Below are 20,930 nucleotides of genomic sequence, written 5' to 3' on the forward strand. Positions count from 1 at the left end.
GGGAGAGAGAGAGAGACTGTGTATCTGTGTGTGTGTGTGTGTGTGTGTGTGTGTGTGTGTGTGTGTGTGTAACTGGTTCTGACTGGCCAGAGAGCCCAATGACTTCTGTTTCTGACTCCCTACTGTGCAGGAATTCCAGGGGCATGTCACCATTCCTGGCTTTTACATAGGTACTGGGATCACACTCAGGGCATCATGCACAGTTGCTTGTACTTCACTCTGTGACATACTCTCCAGCTCCTCCCCTCTCCACCCTTTAAAATAGGATGTCTCACCTTTACATTAAAGTTAGAACATCTGTTAGAATGTGTTTACTTTGTTCCATACTGTGGTTACAGAAATAAAAACTGCAGACTTTGCATGTCTTTTAAGTAGTTAAAAGGGCTATTAAACACAAACCTTCGTAGTCTTCCCACCTCTTTTCTTTAGCCCCCTAGAAGCCTTGATCAGAGATAACTAATTTCATTTTTATTTTTCCAGGACAGCGAGTGAATGTAGAATAAGAGAGAATGTGTAGTTTTAAAGACTGCATACTACTGTTCCCTGTTCTCAATCTCAGAGAGCATGCCATCTTACTGTAGTATGAGTTCCCATCCTTTTGAGTGAGGTCAAGGAGTGGAAAGGCATGATGCATAGGAGCGCTAGTGCTGGGATCGGTTTGCTGAGGTTAAACCTCAGCTCAGTTGTTACTCTGTACAACTGGTTTAATCTCTGATGTTTACATAATGAAACATCATTATGAAACCTGTTTCTGAAAACTGAGAAATAAACAACTTGGTGTTTGTAAAGCATGGTGTCTACCTCACATTAAATACTTGGTGCTGTGCTTCTCATATATTTGAGCTTTGTGTGTAGTTGGTTTCTCTCCTAGTGTGTTGGGGAATCAAACTCAGGATCTTGGTTAGTTGGCTATACTTTCAGCAGCCTTGGTAGTTTGTAAGTCATTTTTATTTAATTGGGTTATTAAATCTATGAATTTATAAATCTCATAACTTGATGTGGAAGTCCCCTCTGTGTGCTGTCATTACCTTTAGTGAATAAGGAAACTGCCTAAGACCGTTGATAGGGCAGAACTTAGATAGGCAGGGAAGACAGAACTGAATGCTGAGAGAAAGAAGGGTGGAGCCAGAGAGACTCCCTGATCCGCCACCAAAGATAGGTGTGCTGAAACTTTGCTGGTAGGCCACGACCTTGTGGTGATACACAGATTAATAGAAATGTGTTAAATTGAGATATAAGAGTTAGCCAATAATAACCTAGAGCTAATGGGCCAAACAGTGATTTAATGAATACAGTTTCTATGTGGTTATTTCAAGGCTAAGCTAGCCAGACCACCGGGACAAACAAGCGGGCCCTCCTACAATTTAGTGCCCAACGTGGCGCCATTCTGTTGTCTGAGATTTTTGTCCTGCCCAGTTTCCCCAGTCGTTAAGTCCCAAAGAAACACACAGAGGTCTATATTAAGTATAAACTGATTGGCCTGTTAGCTCAGGCTTTTTATTAACTCTTATAACTTATTTTAGCCCATTATTCTTGTCCTATGTTAGTTAGCCATGTGGCTCAGTACCTTATTCGGCGAGGCAGTCACATCTTGTTTCTTCTGTGTCTGGGTCACAATTGTAGAATAAGCTTTCCTCTTTCCAGAATTCTCCTGTTCCTACCATCCCACCTCTACTTCCTGCCTGGTTGCCCCACCTATACTTCCTGCCTGGCTACTGGCCAATCAGTTTCTAATTAATGTAGACCTCTTTGTGTTTCTTTGGGACTTAACAACTGCCGGAACTGGGCAGGAGAGAAACCTCAGACAACAATAACTCTATAAACAGTTTTTGTTATAACTCTTAATAGACTGAAATTGTAATACTGCTTTTGATTAAAGGCTAAATCAAAAGCTAGGCTGAAATTATTTTTGTTTAAATGGTTTTTACAAGATGAGTGGGTATTTATTGTAATTTAATTTTTTTATTTTCTAATACTTAAAATTTTTGAGTTTGATGCTTTTTTTTCTGACTAGAATATGTAAAATAGCTTGCCATGCTAGCCATTGGTAACTTGTTGAATCACAAATGCTAAATTCCAATATTTCAATTTTCCAGATTTACTCTTTACTATCTTACTCTTTCTGAAACGCTAAGCGCTGTATAACTTCTGCACTCTCGCATAGTGCAGTAGCCATGGGAAGTACACCGGTAGAGCTTTCTTGAAGAAATGATAAAATGAAAGTGGAGGGGCTTTGTTTTTAAAAAAGAAAACGAATATCAGAAAATGGTGTGTAAACTAGTCTGAGCTAGGATGCTGTTTGTTGGTTTTCATTAGTGTTCCCTCCTCATGGAAGGTTGTCATATATGCAGAGTTTACTACTTTACTTGTTACTGTGAAGCGGTCATTGTCTCTTGTTTAGAGCTAGGGAATGAGCACAAACTTCAGAAACTTTTAAAGAATTATGCAGCAGTAAATCTTTTGTACAAAATGTGCCCCCTCAAATATTAATAAGAGTATGTGACTAACTATAATAGCTCAAAAAATTGAGGAAGGCATAGCAAGTTATAAAGAATTCTCTTATTGGGGCTGGAGAGATGGCTCAGTGGTTAAGAGCACTGGCTGCTCTCCTAGAGGTCCTGAGTTCAATTCCCAGAAACCACATGGTGACTCACAACCATCGCCCTCCTCTGGTGTGTGGGCATACATGGAGGCAGAATTCTGTATACATAATAAATAAATTAAAAAAAAAATTACCTCAAGGACAACATCAAGGATTTTCCTACTCTATCATCGTCTTAATGGTTGTTCTTTTAAGAAAGGGGATATAAGCAAAAAAGTTTAATCATTATTGATGTCACAAAGTCTTGCTGAATCCTGTGTGCTTTGTTGGGTCTCCTGGATTATCTGGGGGCAGTATTTAAATTTATATCAAGAACAAATGCACTGGACTGGGAATGTGACTCATTTGATAGAAGTTTGCCCAGCATGCACACAGCCACACAGCCCTGACTTTTATCTCTGACACCATATAAGCTTGGTACATCTCTAATCCTAGGACTCAGAAGCTGTATCATAATCACAATAATCCCTCAGTACTTAGCAAGCTCAGACTAGCCTGGGCAGCATGAGATTGTCAAAAACAGCAGCTGGCAGCCAGGTGTGGTGGCACATGTCTCTAATCCCAGTACTCGGGATCTCTGTGAGTTTGAGGCCAGCCTGGTCTACAAAGTGAGTTTCAGATTATCTAGGGCTGTTATACAGAGAAACCTTATCTCGAAAACCTAAAACAACAACAACAAAAAACCCAGCTGGCAATGGTTTGAGTGTAGAGACTTTTAAAATTGGTTTCATTTAAAGTATGTAGAGGAGAACATTATAGCCATTGAGAAAAAAATAACTAAGTGTAGGAAGATTTGCTTAATTGACTTCAGAAACAATATGAAAATGTTGAACAAAGTATTTTCTTCCTCCATAATAAACCTCATTTAGAATTACGTTATATCAAGAAGTTGTACATTTTTTGTGCCATACTTAATTTTTATACTATATTTAATTTGTGATTTTGCATATGAGTGTGGTTGCATGTGTAGAATTCAGAGGACAAGTTGTGGGAGTCAGTTTCTCCTTTTCCGCTCTGTAGGTCCCAGGGATCAACCTCCAGTGGTCAGGCTTGGTGGCAAGCACTTTTGCCTGCTTATTAACCACCTTCCCAGTCCATTTCCTTATCATACTTAAAACCTCAAATTTGTGAATTTACAGGTAGGATATGTATCTTAGTAATTGAATACTGTTGTTCTAGCAAGTGGGCAGAGAATGAATGCATGTAGAATAATTGTTGAAGAAGAAGGATGGAAAGAAATATTTAAAGTCAGAACAGCTTATTGAATAGCAGATTTCCACTTGTGCTGGCCGGATGGCATGGCAGTTAAAGGCACTCGCCACCAAGTCTGATGGTTTAGTTTGCCCTCTGGAATCCACGTGATGGAGAGAAGGAATTGACTCCTGCAGATTGTCCTCTGACTTCTACACTTCACCACCGCACCTGCACACATACGTGCTCAAAACACACTCAATTAATTGATTGTAAGATGAACGGTGTGGTAACAAAGTTTTCTCTGTCTCCTCTTAGGTACTGCCCATGACTGGAGGTTACGGTGTGGTGCTGTGGATTTGTACTTCACTTTGTTTGGCCTCAGTAGACCTTCCTGTTTACCCTTGCCAGAGCTCGGGCTTGTTCTTAATCTCAAGGAGAAAAAAGCTGTCTTGAATCCTACCATAATTCCAGAAACTGGAGCAGGCGCCCAGGAATCTGCGAGTAATGCCGGCTGTCATGCACAGCTTGCTGGATTCCAGAACCCTGTGAGTGTCACGGTAGTACAGAAGACAGAGCCTCACTATGTAGCGCCACCTGAGGAGGACAGTGTCTTCTTTGAACCAGTCAGTTCTCTAGCCTCGGGTCACTGCCTTTTTAACCCCCAGCTTGTGTTTGCTTAGCATTTTACAATTCATAAAATGTCACTGTCATCATGTGACTAACCGTAACAGATGTGCTCTGGTCTGCTTGTGTGGTGATGTCAAAGTCTTTTGGACCATAGGGTTTCTTCTCTGCATAGCACAGCATAAACTGCATATAGTCAGCTCATAGAGCTGTTGTGCTTCAGCCTTGTCTGTTTGTATCAATGGCAAACCATTGAATTTGAGATCCTGCCTGTAAGTTGTTATTTCTGCGCAGTTAGAGCTGTGGGGCAGTTCTAAACAGGACAAGCTCCTGGCAAATGGTTTTGAAAAGAAAATAAATATTGAATGAATGGATAATCTGATGATTTGGGAGGAGATGGTACATTACATTTTATAATATTTAAAAATTGTGGTTTTGCCTTTAGAAAACGTAACTCTGCATTATAAATTGCAAGAGTGTGTGAATCATTTCTCCATAAAAGGATTTTTCCAGAAATGATTTTCATACAGATGACAGTTTCTGCCATGCTCCAGCCTTCCATTTTCAGCAGTACTCAGACCAGACTGTTCTCTTGGCTGTTCCCTGCTTCCTTGTGTCTTGACACTTGACACCATGTTATCTGGAATATAAAGTGTGTTTAAGGTTTGGGTTGGGGAGTACTAAGACAAATCCCCTTCTAAATAGCTCTCGGGTAGGAATCCTTTCCCACGTACATTGATATATCCATGAGCACACGGAGAAAATGACATCAGAGGATGCAGCCTTTTAGGGCTGGACCCATGGCTAAGCCACTAAAAGTGTTTACTGCTCTTCCAAACGACTCGAGTTCAGTTTCCATCACCCCTGTCGGGTGGCTCACAGCAGCCTCTGACTGCAGCCCCATGGAATCAGTACCCTTTTCTGACCTCCCGTTACTGCACACATGTGAATATCCCTCATAAACACACAGATACAAACACGTAATTGTGATTTAAAAGGATTAAAAATACATCTTTAAGAAAACATGAGATGGGGGGAAAATCTCTAAAAGTTGACAGACACTTCTGCCCCCATAAAAGACAGGAAAGGGCTAAACATTTTACATCGGTTCCTCTTCACTTTTGGTCACTGGGCATGCTCTACTCTGCGGTTGTCATAGCTGTTCAGCTTTCGGCTGTACTACAAGCTGCTTGTTTCCAGAAATCTATTTTCGATTTTAAGTATTGCCGCAGGATCACGATGTACTAAGTGTGCAACAATATTGTGAACAGGAATGAAGAGCAGGCTGGCCCCCTGGGGGTCCCACTAGAGCCTGGTGAGATGCTGAAGAAGAAGAGGGGGCTAGCAGTGAGGTTAAGCTCGCCATCTGAGTAAGAGATGGAGGTTACCATGTTAGCTATGTAGGACTGTCTGTAGGATTTCCTTAGCAGGAGCATGTCAGAAACACCAAATCATAAAAGAATCCAAGTCTCCTAAAGATTCCATCCAGGTATTTAACTTACTGCTTATTTCTTGACATTTGGGAAAGTGCGTTCCACTATAGCTCACCAGTTCTTCTCACAATACAGGCATGGGCCTTAGTTCCTATTCACAGTAATATCTTACCAGCCGCTTTGGGGGCTGGTCCCCCAATATTTGTTTCAGTGCCTTTTGAAGGAAAGAGACTATTTTTCTTAAAGTTATAATGGGTCTGTTCTTCGGCCTTTCTTCTGCTGTCTTGAAAGATCACGTCTGTACATAAAGTGATGCCATGGATCTCTGTTCTTTTGTTGTGTGTGCTCTAGTTTTCAAGTTCTCAAGATGAGGAGGAGGTTGATATGGATACTGTTCATGATAGTCAGGCCTTCATTTCCCATCATCTGAACATGCTTGAAAGGCCATCTACTCCAGGTAAGGATAATGTACCATGGTCCCAGGGGAGGTGGAGACTGTTGACATATATCCATTCTAAGATCTGCTCATTTATTTCAAATGAGCAGAATAAAAATGGGAAGGCAATATAAAATTCTCAGACTATATCAGTATAATTTACACTGACAAAATAATAAATTGTAGAAAGTACTTTTTGGAGGTCTGACCAGATGGCACAGTGGGTAAAGGCACTTGATATGCAAGCCGGGTGCCCTGAGTTCAATCCTTGGAACCCTGTGAAGGTGGAAGGAGAGAACCGACCTCATAAATCTCTGCCTTCCATCTGCGTATTATGGCATGCGTTTGTGCTTGCGTATGTGAATGCATGTGTACAAACATGCACACACAATAATCAGCTTACAAGTGCTGCTTCTTTTAGTTTGTTGTATTATAGCGGTGGGTCTTGGTGGTCCAAACTCAGGTCCTCATGCCTATGAAACTAGTATATTACTGATTGAGCCATCTCCTCAGCTTAGATTTATTTTTTTTAACATTTTTTCTGTTATGAGTTTGATTTCTTTTTTACCCCCTTGAATACTTTTTCTCTTTTTTTCTGATTATTTAAAATCCTAAGCCAGCTGGTAGTTGTACACGCTTTTAATCCCAACATTTGGGAGGCAGATGTAGGCTGATCTCTTGAGTTCGAGACCAGCCTGGTCTACAGAACAAGTTCCAGGACAGCTAGGGCTACACAGAGACACTCTGTCTTGAGAAAAACAAACAGAAAAGTCAACTCTAGTACTGGTCTGTACTTTTGTAATGGTCTTTATGTTTCCTTTATTATTATGTTAAACTGGCCCCCTGTGTCTTAATGTGTTTTGATTGGAGGTGTGCATCATCAGATGTCACAAGAGCTGTAGCAGCTTGTTCTCAGCCTGTGCTTAATAGGCTGACTTCTGCACTGGGATTGTCAGTCTGGGATTGTCCGATAGTGAGTTATCTTCTTGGAGACAATTGTTGACTCTAAGTTTTCTAGTCCAGTTATCTAGCCTTCCTCTTTAAACTTTTTTGTGTTCTCTCTCTCTCTCTCTCTCTCTCTCTCTCTCTCTCTCTCTCTCTCTCTCTCTCTCTCACACACACACACACACACACACACCCCATTTCCTTTCCCTCTGAACCTTTTATTTTTTCCTACCTGGTTTTTTGGTGGCTGTGCCACTAGCTGATGATACCCCTCCTCAAGCAGCTGTTAGCAATAATTACCACAGAAAGAGATGGGGCTTTACCTCCTTTATGATGGGAATGTGCTGATGTCTGTTCCTGCTGTGTGCCATGGTTACTCTTGATCTTAAATTCTTTCTGCCATCTTTTCTGTCATGTTCTGTGAGTCTCTGGTGAGGGAAGGGATATAGACACTTTATTTTAAGATGAGCCTTTTTCTGCCATTTATTCTTAGCACTTTGGCCAGTTATAAATCTACACTTACCTTCACCTGCTAAGAGCCACAGAAGTCTTCGACTAAACATAAATATTTAGAAGACAGTTTGACATGTTCAACAGTGGTCATGTGTTCCCTGCTTGAGCCCATGTCCTCTCAGTCATCGGCTATGACCAGGTTTATAGTATCAGGTGTGTATTATTATCGCAGAACAGTTGGTTATCCCACAAATAGTCATGCTTTTGTTACCCCAGTAGACATACTTTCCTGACAGGTCAGTTTTGTAGCCCACATGGTCTACAGCTGGGTGAGACTAGGAGTGAGTTCCCTCTCCAGCAGCCTACATTGCACCTTCCTGCACCATAAACTCTGTAAGCAGAGAGGGAGCTTCCAATTCACTTCTACATTTCTTTGTCTCCTGCAACCAAAGCATATGGTGTCATCAGTAAAAAGGTTTGGCTGGCCACCTAGAACAGCGACAAAGCCTGCATTCTTTTTTTTAGGTTTATGTATGTGTGTGTTTATGCAAGTACCCTCCGAAGCCAGAAGAGCATGTTGTCTGATTCCCCTGAGTTGGAGTTAGAAAAGTTGTAAGCCTCTTGACAAGGGTGCTTGTAACTGAACTCACATCCTTCAGAAGCACAGCAAATGCTTTTAACTGCTGAGCCATCCTCCATTCCCATAGCCTTTACTCTTTCGGGGGCATCTGCAGCCTCTGTGACAAACAACTCATGGGGGATGCACTGCACCTGGCATTGGGGTTCTCCTTTGCCCATGGCTTCTAGGAGAGCATTATCTTTCCATGAAAATTCTGTATATGCTCTTCCTTTAAGGATCTTTGTAGTGGTTGTTTGGTCATTATGAGTTATCTTAGTTTGGCATGCTCTGAAGTGTCTATTTCTCTTAGCAATTAAAAAAAAATCCTTGTTGACTTTAGCAGTCATAGTTAGCAGCTGTTTGATTTCAGGGCTTAGTGTGTCTTTCCGTGTTTCCTGGCTCTCGGGTTGCTGATGAGAGTCTGATGTGTTTTTCTTTGTAAATGTGTTACTATCTCCCTTGTCGCTTTTAATATATGTATTACTTTTTTTTTCTTTAAATGCTAGATCTTTCGTATCACTGACTGGCCTTGAACTTGCTGTATAGACAATGATGAATTTCTTATCCTCCTTCCTCTACCTCCTAAGTACTAGAATTATAGATGTTGACTACCCATGTCTGATTTTTTTTATTCTTCACGATAGGGTTTCTCTGTGTAACAGCTCTGGCTGTCCTGGAACTCACTTTGTAAACCAGGGCGGCCTCAAACTCACAAAGATCTGTCTGGGCTTTGCCTCCTGAGTGCTGGGATTAAAGGCCTGCACTGCCATGCCCAGCTTCCATGTCTGGTTTTGTACTAGGTGGGGACCGAATCCAGCGTTCTATACATACTAAGCAAACATGCTGCCAAGCATCTACTTTGTAGAAGTCAGTTTTTGCAGCTTTCGGTGTTTTTTCTTTGCTCTGTATTTTTTAAATTTTCACTGTTACATATCGTGGAAAGATTTCTTCTCCACTCATGTCTAGTTGGGGTTGTAAATACCTCTTGTGTTTGGATGTCTGTTTCTCCAGATTTGAGGTATTTTCTGTTGTAATGTTCTTGAATAGTTTCTGTCTTTAGTATTTTATCTCAGTTCTTCCTTTTAGTCTGTGGATATTTTTCTTAGGTTTTTATCTCTTGATCATATGCAGAGTTCTTCGACATTGCGATTATACTGTTTGGATTTTTTCCCATTCTTATTTATTGGTATTTGAATTCAGCATTTCTTTTGGTATATGTGTGAGTGCGTGCATGTGTGCGTGTGTGTGTATACATTCCACAGTACACAGGTGAAAGTTGTATGACAATTTGAAGAAGTCAGTTCTCTTCCTTCCATCATATGGGTCTCAGGAATTATAGTCAGGGTTTTAGGCTGTGCAGTAGGGTCCTTTTCCTCCGTCAACCTAGTCTTCCGTCCTGACACTCACTCTTCTGTTGTTAGTGGCTTCAGTGTAGTTTGTACTTAATTCATTTTTTTCATTTCTAACATTATTTTCTCAAATCTTAATTTTCTACCTGAATTAATCTTTTACAGTGCTATAGAAGAGACACTTTTTTTATCCGTATCACTCAGTTCCTGTTTTACTTTCTTTGTGTTGTTGAGTTTCTTCATCTACTTTTCATGATATATTTGAAGCCATTCATTTTTGTTAGTTAAAATTTTAAGTATTTCGGTGTCTTGAATTCAGTAGTTGAGGACTTAGGATCTTTTGGGGGAGTCATTGCTTTTCATTTTTCTTGAATTTCTGTGTTGCAATTGATACCTCTTTTGGTCTGGCCACTTCTGGCTTTATTATTCATCAGCCTAGTCTTGAGGGTTCAGTCTCTGTTGCCACTCAGAACAGAAGACAAACTGCTGAACTGTCAACATCAAACTGTAAAAGATGCAGACCAGTGAGATGGGTCAGTGGTTAAGAGCTCCTCATCCAGAAGACCTGGGTTCAATTCCCAGCACCCACATGGCAGCTCACAGCTGTCTTAACTCCCAAGACCTGACACCCTCATACATACCTGCAGGCAAAAATACCAATGCACATTAAGTAAATAAATTAAAAAAGAAAAAAAAAACTGTAAAAACCACAGGAGCACAGGTAAAATCTGTTAAATCCTGCTGATATCACTGATGACCTTGGAAATGAAAATAGGAAACTTTTGTATTATTGTTACCACCTTTGTGTATTTCCCATCCCTCCTGCCCCATGCCTTGTAGAAAGAACTCCCTCCCTTTTTTTTCTGTTGTTTTTTCAAGACAGTTTCTCTGTGTTCCCTGGCTGTCCTGGATTTCACTTTGTAGACCAGGCTGGCCTTGAACTCATAGAAATCCACCTGCCTCTGCCACCCAAGTGCTGGGATTAAGGGCATGAGTCACCAGGCCTGATTTAGATTTTATTATTATTGACTTTCCTTTTCTCGGGTCATCGGTAGGCAGCCTTTAGTCTCCATCTTATATAACAGTCCCAAGGTCCCTTGTAGAACACATTTCTGATTTATTTGATAAGTTTGGGACTAGAGTTTGACCTCTCCTGAATTCTATTACAATCCTGTTCATGTTATAACGCTAAGCTAATTCTTTAAATGCATTTGTAATCCCTACGTTATTTTGATATATTCAGTAAGTTTGATAATTGAAATGTTTTTAGAAAATTTTACAAGCTATATGCAAATGCCAAAAAGCAATAAAATATGGGAAATGGCTTCTGCAACAGAGTATGGGGTCTAGTTTATGTGTTCGGCAAGTCTTTCAAGTTTATTGCCGCTCGACTATGAATTTCCTCAGATGGAGGCAATTGAACAAAGTGTTACTTGTGATCTTTAATAACGTTAATATTGTATTCATTTATGATTAGAGTTTTACTAGGATTAAACTGTTTCTGGTTTTAAAGCTCACACGTGAAACCTGTCAAGCTTTTTTTCTGCTAAATATATTTTCCCTTTCACTTGATCTTTTAGGGCTTTCTAAATATCGACCATCTAGCTCCAGATCTTCCTTAATGCCCCAGCATTCATTAGGCTGTGACATCATACCACCTACAAAACCCCCGTGGAGTATGGAACTGTCCCGAAAGGGAATAGGTACAGTTACTTTTTTTTTTGTTTTATGTTGTTTTTGTCTCAAGCAAATCTAAATTCAGAGTTAATTTATCAATTTAAAAAATACTGAAAAGATAGGAAACTTAGTTTTCTTGCAATACATTGGTTTTATATTTTGTAAGTCTAAAGACTGTTTCAGGTTAGTGTTTATCTGTTTCAAAAGTTGTGTTTCTGTTATAGAAAATTTGTAAGTAACAGCAAGAAGAAAAATAGATTCATTATGCTTTTCCACACACATTGTAATACCTGTGACTGTTTGCTCTTGCCTTACAGTCAGACGTCATTTTCAACACAACCCTTAGAATTGCTATCATTGTGCCTTTATATAACCCACAGAGTAGCCCCTTATTTTTTCACCCAGTGCTCAGGATTGCTGTTTCATTCATGAAAACGCAGTGCAGACATACACAACTTACATTTAAAGTTATTCCATACAGGACTGGCAAGATGGCTCTGTAGTAAAGGTGGCTGCTGCCAAGCCTGATAACCTGGGCTTGATCCCCAGAACCCACATGATGGAAGGAGAGAAGTAAAGTTGTTCTCTGAGCCACACATAAACACACACACACACACACACACACACACACACACACACACACACCACATACACACAGGTTTAAATTATCCTCTAATAATTGGACTTTCCTAAGAAAGGTCAGCTCAGTTGTACTTATTATGTGTTTACTCCTTTACATGTCTTCAGCTTCTTGTGTCTGTTGTTGCTTCCTAAGCAAAGAGTATCCTCTAAATAAACAGCAGCTGTCAGATGCTGTGAACTACCAGGAGGAAGGATTAAGTATTTGAGTGTTGAAGGAAAAGGAGTAAGAAAAAAAGCCACATAAGCAAGTCACTTCTGAAGACTTTCCAAAACTCATTAGTAAACCTTAAACATCTATGGATTTCTGCTTATGTTTCAGTGGGTGGATTTTGCTTGTATAATGTATGTTTTTGTATGATATAAACAGAAGAGTAATGTTTATTGATCTGAGGAAGGAACTTGGGGACCAACTGTGATTAATAGTAGGCTTCAGCCAAAAGCAACAGCTCAAAATGCTTTAGTGTTAAGACCACAGACTACAGCCTTTTGTGAGGTGTGTACATTTATGTAATAGATTCACACAATGTGTTTCAGAGGGAATCCAGCTGGGACTTTGGCTTGCATTTTCAGGAATGAAGGGATTGGCGATTGTTTCTTTGGCTCCTCCTCTCACTTCCTCCTTCCTCACTTCTCTCATTTTGATCTTTTCCTTCTCTCCTTCTCGTGCGTGTGCGTGTGTGTGCGTGTGTTCTAAACTGTGTGTGTGTGTGTGCGTGTGTTCTAAACTGTGTGTGTGTGTGTGTGTGTGTGTGTTCTAAACTGTGTGTGTCTCTGGAGACTGAACACAGGGCTTCTACATGCTGTTCTAAACTTCATCCCTAACCTCTGTGTGCATGTGACTTTGGTTTGGTATGATTTCACTAATTCATTATATCAAATGTTTACTACAAATGGGGAGTTGTCTGCTCAACTAAGTTATAGCTGAAGGAGTTTCAGATTTCTTAACATTAGTCTGAAAATGATTCTTTGACCTTCTCCTTAGCTATGTAAAAGTCAGCTCTGGGTTCCTAGAGTCAAGTCAGTTTCTGTTCCAAAATGAGTTTGAATACATGTGTTTGAATGTTTTAGTGATGCGGCACATCAATGGTATAAAAAGCAAATACTTAACACTTACTGTGTGTGGTTTTATATCATTGTCCTAATATTACTTTGAAAAATACATTTTCAGTTTTATTTTGTAGTTTCTTTATGGTATTGTCCAGTCTCATCATTTGGGAAGATCAGAGGAAGCTAAATACAGGACTAGAGGTGGGAAATAAAGAAGCCTGGAAGTTGAGGTTTAGCTGTTAACAATGTGAGGAAGCAAGAATACACTGGCAATATTAATTTAGAAAAGTATATTTTACAAATGGTAGTATTCTAATGGAGTCTCTGTGTGTGTGTGCATGTGTGTGTGCGCGTGTGCATTTTGAATTTCAAATATAGCTTTTTCCTAACACATCGTTACATTAGATGAAGTAGCTTTTTTAAACACAACAAAAGCTCTTTTATTAACAGATGACAAGCAACAGAAGTATTGACCTACTTCCTTTCTCATTTGTATATTTATTTGTGTGTGCATGCATACTCTTATGTTACAGTGCACATGTAGCCGAGTTTGCAGGCGTCAGTTCTCTCGTGCTATTACTTGTGATCTGGGATGAGACTCAGGTTGTCAGGCTTGTTGGTAAGCACTAAGTGCTGAGCCATTCTGCTGGCTGGTGTAATAGTGTCCTGTAGGAGCAGGATTTTCAGATCCAGCTTCTGGGGTGTCAGACAGTCAGTGTTAGTCTAAACCAAGAAACATCAAATAAGTTGGTTGTGAGGTGGAGTTCCTCTCTGCCTTCTCTCAGAGTTGGGAATGTGTGGGTGCAGGATTAGTTAGGTTCCTGAAAGAGCACAGTGGAAAGAGAAGGGATGGTCTCCCTTAGGTCTACAGACTGTAGATTGAAGAGCACATGTGGGGTTTGGGGCCATATCTAGCTGAGGTCTCTTTTATTCATTGTTGCTAAAACTTAGAAAAAATTTTGCCCTGGTTGCCTAATAATGAATAGACAGCATATAAAAATCCAATGAGTTACAGCTTTTCTCAAAATATCTAAGTGAAAGGCCCTTTAGCGGTGTTCCTTCTTTATGTTGTTTCCCCAGGTTGAGAGCTGTTGATGTAGGTCCCTTGCTTTCTTTGTCTCATGAGGTGAGGCGACTTCTCAAAGACTTAGAGCCAGAAGCAAGATGATTCTCAGGAGTGGGAATGTCTTACAGACCTCATCTAGGAGGGATAGAAACAAAACAGTGCTTTATCAGATGGAGAAGACACACATATTCTGTTAGTAGAGGACAGTGATAAAATGCTTTTAACCACCTCCTCTTCCTTCACACACACTCTCTCTCTCTCTCTCTCTCTCTCTCTCTCTCTCTCTCTCTCTCTCTCTCTCTCTCTCTCTCTCTCTCTTCCGGGGGGCGGGGTGTGGGCAGGTAAAGAAGACATTTCAGAGTTGATTTTGTGGAGGCAATAGGTCCAGCAAGCCATGGGGTAACAAAGGAGCGGTGTAAGCATGGTTCCCTTCGTTACCTTTCCCTCCTCTTTTCCCGCGGGAAAGAGAACAGGCAGGAAAGACTGTGTGGTTCTGTGAGTGACAGAGAGAGCATCCTAGAGCCTCTCCCTCCCAGTGCTGAGCTCCCTCTCCGCCACTGCAAGAGGGGGCAGCAGGACTTTCTCCTAAGCGTTTTAGTGATGGCGGGGATGAAGAGCAGAGGGGAAGGGCGTGAACGTGGAGCAGAAGGAATTCCCTAGTGATTCCTGTGGGGAAGAGGGGAGTCCTGCAGCTGTCTCACCCGGGCTGCTGGATTATGTAATGCCTTCTTGCATAATTCAGAAAACACAATTCTGGTACTTGAAATCTTACTTTGAAATTAAAACAATTTGTTTTAAAAAGCTTGGATGCTTTCCCTAGAGATTTTTCTTTTGGAACTCAACATGAAAAACAGACTGATTTTTTTTTCTTTTTAATCTATAAATTACAATAATGTATTTCAACAGCTTTTTTAAAAATTTGATCTAAAGAATCAAAGAGCAGAATTCCTATCTTCCCTAATAGAAACTACTACAGACTTTGTCTTAAATATGGTCATATACCTCCCTAATGGGAAAGAAGTCAATACAATTAGTAGATTGTTCACTGCTTCTTAGGCATTTGTATCAGATGTACTGCAGAGCTCGCAAGTTGGGCTTTTATTAAATACTTTTATTTGTTTTACAAATGTTAAGTTGACTACAGCTTGCTTGCTTGTTCAAATTTGGTCTTACGGAAGATTTTACATTGGACAGAATAATTCAGAATATCTTTTGTATAACACAAAGTGGAGAAATTATGGTGTTTTGAATTATGTGTTGTCTCTTCCTCTACTATATCTACTATCTAAAATAGAAAGGGCATTTCATATCACCTAGGGGCTTTGTCAGTTTTAGAGTGAATGCCACTGAGCCATGCTGAGCCATCTCCACGGCTCGGGTTGTTATTTTCAGAATGCATTTGTTTAAGCCAGTGCCCCTGAGAATACACATTGCAGTCCTCTTAACATTTATATCTTTAAATTTATATTCTAGTCTACATCTTTTTCTCTCTCCACTCTGCAGTGTATTTAGTAAAGAAATTGCATTTTTATCTAGTTTTAAGGTATATAATTTTTCTGTTTATTTATGGTAGAGTTAACATAATGGAGTTCTTTGTAATTTCTGTAAAATTACAGTCCTACCTAGACATGTAATTAGATTCAGGTTTATCAGTGGTGTATGTTTCCATTTGGAAATATCCACTATCTGATTGACTCTTTTCCAAGGCCAACTATTGTGGATGTTCAGGATCTAAATGTATTAACTCGTTGAAGATTACAAAGTAATGCTATTCTAATTAATCTTTCCATTTTTATTTATAGGGTGGATTAGTTCTATAAAGCTAAATTTGTCTTCATTATTACTCAGTGGTGTGAGCCATATAGGAAATGCCTCTCTCTCTGTACAGTTAATAAATGCATTGGCCAGCATCCTTTAATGGTGATCAGTTTCAGTTCATATTTAGTATCCACAATCAGTATTGAAATTGCTATATCTTTAGACGTCTTTTAAGGTTGACTCCTGAGTTAGTTGGGCAGAACTTGAAGTTCCTTGCTGTTGGATCTAATGCTCTAGGCTCATCTTATGAGTATTCTGCTCAAACTGGAGCCAGCGCTTTGTCACAGGAGCCGTCGATCCTGTCACCCAGAGTCTTAAAGCTAGTTAACTTCTGTGTTCTCTGTGTCAAGAAAAATTCAAGATTTGTAGTCAAGATACCCTAATGTGAGCCATGAGACCTGCAGGCAAAGATGAGTTCACCTTTGAAGTGGTTGTAGGTGTTCCCTAGGAAAGAGTGAAGCGCAAACGTCCATTTAGCCTTTGCCTCTGCTGGGAAGCCCAACTTCGAAGGTAACTGTTGGCTTTTCTGATTCCAAGCAGCTTGGCCGCTGTTTAGGAGTGATGATGAAACCTGTGCAGCTCAGGACCGGAGGCTCTGAAGTGCAGATAGTTTAGACAGTTGCCAGACTCAGTTGATGGAGAATGGCACACAACGAGCAGGGAGCCCAGGTGTTTGTGTGCCGTGAACCTTGTCCCATTCCCTGGCTTTGTCTTGTGAGCTGAGTCTGTTTTTCTGTACTTGTAGCATGAGGACTATACTTAATTCTTTAAGACTGAAATTAAGATCATGTCATAGCACAGTCTCATGTCTGTTAATAGTTTCCTGGGTCAGCAGATTATTAGAACTGAAGGGGGTATTTGAGGACACAGGTTGCTTCTTAGATGAGATTCAGCACATCCTTAGGTTAACAGGACAGTCTCATCTAGAACACGGTATCCTGGTTTTCATTTCTTGTCTTTTGTGCTGACATAACTCCTGTCTTTAAGAACATTTCCTTTCACTGCCTCCCTACTCTCCTGGGTCTTCAGAAGAGGTTCCCTTTACCTATATATTCCCGAAACTGTCTGAACAACTAAATGGGTGTTTCATTTTCACTAAGATACCATTATCAGTAACTGAGATAGTATATTTGTGCATTAGGAATTTTCTAAGTCTGAGTGACTCAGTAAAGTACAGCCTTCCCCCATGGTAGTTTAGGGCAGAATGGTATTTGAAGGAGTTTTTTTTTTTTTTTCATTGGCCAGTATAGATTTTAGTATATAGTGCACAGGTATTCACTATTGTTTAATCATAATACTTGGAAAATACTTACATTCAAAGGATGATTTGCTAACACACTAGCAAATTTTCTATAGGCTAGATGGACCTAAATTAGTTGACTCCTGGCCAAGATGCTGGCAATTCTGTTGAACTTATTGGCTGTTGTATTTGGATACTGCATGAGACTGTCCCCAGCGTCCTCCTAGGATAGCTGCCTTTTTACTATCAACAGAAATTCATTTGGTGTTTTAATCTTGAAGGTAAAGAGCAGCCTTTGGAGATGGGTGTGCATTCCATGGTAGCAGCTCCACTCTCAGTGTTTGCTAAGGAGTCTACGTCCTCTAGACACAGCGAGCACCATCATCATCATCACCACGAGCACAAGAAGAAGAAGAAGAAGCACAAGCACAAGCACAAGCATAAACACAAGCACGACAGCAAGGACAAGGACAAGGAGCCCTTTGCCTTCTCCAGCCCCGCCAGCGGCAGGTCTGTGCGCTCGCCTTCCCTCTCAGACTGAAGTGTCTGCAGAGCCCTCTCCAGAGTCCCGCCCAGAAGATGGTGTTACTAAAGCCTGGTCCTCCGTGGAGCATGGTGCGAGGGGAAATACAGAGAAGCTGGAGTGCACTGGAGTTCTGGGCATTCAGTTTCTGCTCTTTGTATATCTGGGGTCTAAGGAGGAACTGGTTTTTTTGGTTCTGGATGAACTGTTCCATCCTTTGTTTCTTCCTGAAAACACAGAGTGACTTCTTTTTACAAAAGCCTTCATGTCTCCTGCAGACCCATTCACATGTGGTCTCCTGTGGACTGTAAGGTCAGGTATGCGTGGAAGCCGCTGATGGATGTCATGGGCAAAGGAGCATCAGCAGAAGGAACTGCCAGATCTGTGGTACCCAGCATTTCCATGAAGTGCTGAATAACACCACTTGGCGTTGCTGGAAAGGCAGGCTTTTCTGTAGGACTCAACCCTCTTGGCTGCTCTTCTGTGTAGCCATAGAAAATAAGTATCATCATTTATGAGCTAAGAATCGTATATTTCCTTTTATCCTAAATTACAAAAAGTTTGGAAAGAAATTATTTTTAAAAGCATTTAAAGTAACTATCTTTTGATAGTACATTTGGTGATTTTGATGTTGCAATTTAACAGAACAGTCAGACTCTCCAAAATCAAGATGTTTAAATTACATTTTGTTTTGTCTTCTGTTAAGTATAAAGGAATGTGTTCATATGTAAAATATGTGTTGCTGAATGTGAACAGTTTACATACATAACTCGTATTTTTTTCTAAAATTACCCTGTATATAAGGCCGGCATGGTACTACATGCCTTTAAAACAAGCCAGCCTGAGATACATGAAAATCTGTATCAGAAAAGCAAAGTAATGAAAATTACTATATATAACAAAATATGATGCTTTAAGAAGGTGTGTTTTGTTATTTATCGGCTTGGACATAGATAATTTGACCCATATTGGAGGATACCAGCAACAGTTTAAAAATACATGTGCAGTGTTTTGGTTTCTTATTTTAACAGTTTGTATGGTGGTGTGTTTTGTTTTTGTTATTTTTTTGTTTTTCTGAATTTACCAAGTTCTCTGGTAAATTTTTTTTCATATCTAGTTTTTATCGTTTCCCTTGTTACTAAAATGTTTGACTGAATTCCTATGCTCGGAATAAATATTTCAAAAGGATCCAATAATGCTGGACTTTTAAATAATAAATAACTTTTTTTAAGTTGAATATTCTGCCTTTGTATCAGTTTATCATTTTGTTACCTTCCTGGCAGGTATGTGTACATAATGTGCCAGAGCACATTTGCAAAGAGCTTTGAACAGAGAGGGATTCGAACTGTCCCCAGTAGCAGGGTAATTTCAGTAGACGGAGATGAGGGTAAGGTCTCAGCAGAAGAAACAGTATCTTCAGAGCAAGGGTGTATGGAGATGGATGCTAAAAAGAAATCCCACAGTAGCTCAGAACTGAGTATAATAAAGTATTTATTTAGGGGTAGACTCACAGATCACAGTTCTCTGCCTGAACGGGGAACTGGAACCGAATCCAGCAGCCGGAAGAGAGAGAGAGAGAGCGTGCATGCAAGCTTTAGGGCTCCATTTATAGTATATGATACTATGCCCAAGTGGACTGGTATCTTAAAGGCTATGGGCTGAAGGAATTGCCACAACAGGTATGTACAGGATTTAGAGAGCAGTGAGCGTGACCTGGACTGAGTGTGGTCAAGTGGTGTGTGTTTGAGTTGAGGTCTTACCATGCAGCTCTGGCTCCTTGGAACTCAGTTCATAGACCAGGGAAGGCTTGAACTCATAGAACTCTTGTCTGTGCCTCCCAAGAGCTGGATTAGAGACGTGTACCATCATGTTTAGGCCTGTGATCAGGTGGTAAAGAACCTAAATTACCCTTACTAATTCAAATTAATTGCATGTTAGCCACCTCCAATTTGTTTTGAAAAATGGAAGTTTTATATTACGGTGTACAATAACATGGTGTACACCATAATATAAATTTCGGAACTTTGACATTTCAAAAGAATTTTTTTGTGTCCTGGCTGCAGAGAGTAATACTAGACAATTGCTATCTCCATAAGGCACAGTATTAGGCCTTGGATTCGTCCGTGAAATCGTAAGCCAGTTAGTCAGGCCGGATGCTTCTCCAAAAGAACATTTTGTGGTGACGCCAAATTACTTACGCTGCTGGTTCATAATAGACAGTAAAATGGTTTCTGGTATTGAGAATTGCTAATTATACATGGTCAACATACACTTCAGTGTTTCTGTCTCCTTCCCCAGAGGCATCTTTTTAACAGTGTTTTGTTCTTTTTGAGCTCACGCTTGCACACACTGTAGCTTTTTAAACTCATGATAGCAGATGATTCATACTTGCAGAAATTGTTTAATTTTTTAATTTATTTTATGGTTTCAAAACTTGGTCATAGTAAGAAGGTTTATAATTCTGATTCTAGAAGAATTCTTTTGTTGTTTAGAATACTTTTTACATGTTTTTGTTTTTTCTTTCACCCAGAGAGAATTCCCGTGGAGCTTACTAGTGAAAGGCGCATAGCGATCCAGTTTTCCTTTGCTTCCCGAATGCTACTCAAGACAGTGTATTCAACACTACTATTACATACTAAGTTTCTTTATAAATTCTGCTCTACTTTTAGACTTTGTGGCTCTGTCCACTGTGATGGGTTTTATATGCTAGAGCTGATCTTTATTACTTTTCAGAATGGCTTCATAGGTTTTTTTCTATTTCTTTTTAGCTTGTAATTTACGTATGTAGAATAAATTTATTGTAGTCTGTACTCCTTAGCTTTTTTGTTTGTTGGTTTGTGTTTTGGGAGGTTATTTGTTTGTTCTTTGAGACAGGGTTTCTCTTTGTAATCTTGTCTATCTTGACTTGCTCTGTAGACCAGGCTGTCCTTGAACTCACAGAGATCCACTTGCCTCTGCCTCCTGGAGTGCTGGAATTAATGGTGTGCACCACCACCTCCTGGCATGTACTCTTGAGCTTTAACAGATACTTAGATGGCGTTTCCACCATCACAGCCCCATCACCCTCAAAGTACCCTTCACTCTGCCAGGCATGGTGGTGCATGCCTTTAACCCAGCACTCAGGAGGAGAAGGCTGGTGAATCTCTGTGAGTCTGAGGCCAGCCTGGTCTGCACAGCAATTTCCAAGACAGCCAGGACTGCACAGAGAAATCCTGACTTGAAAAACCAAAAGGAAGCGGGGGGGGGGGGGGGGGGGACNTGA

At 40.2% G+C, this 20,930-nt stretch overlaps 1 protein-coding gene across 1 annotated transcript in view; it reads left to right on the top strand.

Annotated features, from left to right (window-relative positions):
• The window catches only part of Taf2 (TATA-box binding protein associated factor 2), a 67,786-nt gene extending 48,881 nt beyond the window's left edge, over positions 1-18,905 (top strand). The window contains exons 22-26 of the mRNA XM_050145221.1: positions 2,165-2,189; positions 4,112-4,341; positions 6,205-6,310; positions 11,236-11,358; positions 17,427-18,905. Coding sequence (XP_050001178.1) covers positions 2,165-2,189; positions 4,112-4,341; positions 6,205-6,310; positions 11,236-11,358; positions 17,427-17,686 — 744 coding nt within the window. The 3' untranslated portion in view covers positions 17,687-18,905. The remainder of the gene's footprint in view (positions 1-2,164; positions 2,190-4,111; positions 4,342-6,204; positions 6,311-11,235; positions 11,359-17,426) is intronic.
• The last annotated feature ends 2,025 nt before the right edge of the window (positions 18,906-20,930 follow it).

The sequence above is a fragment of the Alexandromys fortis genome, unplaced genomic scaffold, assembly GCF_014885135.2.
Source record: "Alexandromys fortis isolate MF-2015 unplaced genomic scaffold, M_Fortis_MF-2015_v1.1 scaffold_2_1_26212458, whole genome shotgun sequence".
Taxonomy (NCBI): Eukaryota; Metazoa; Chordata; class Mammalia; order Rodentia; family Cricetidae; genus Alexandromys; species Alexandromys fortis.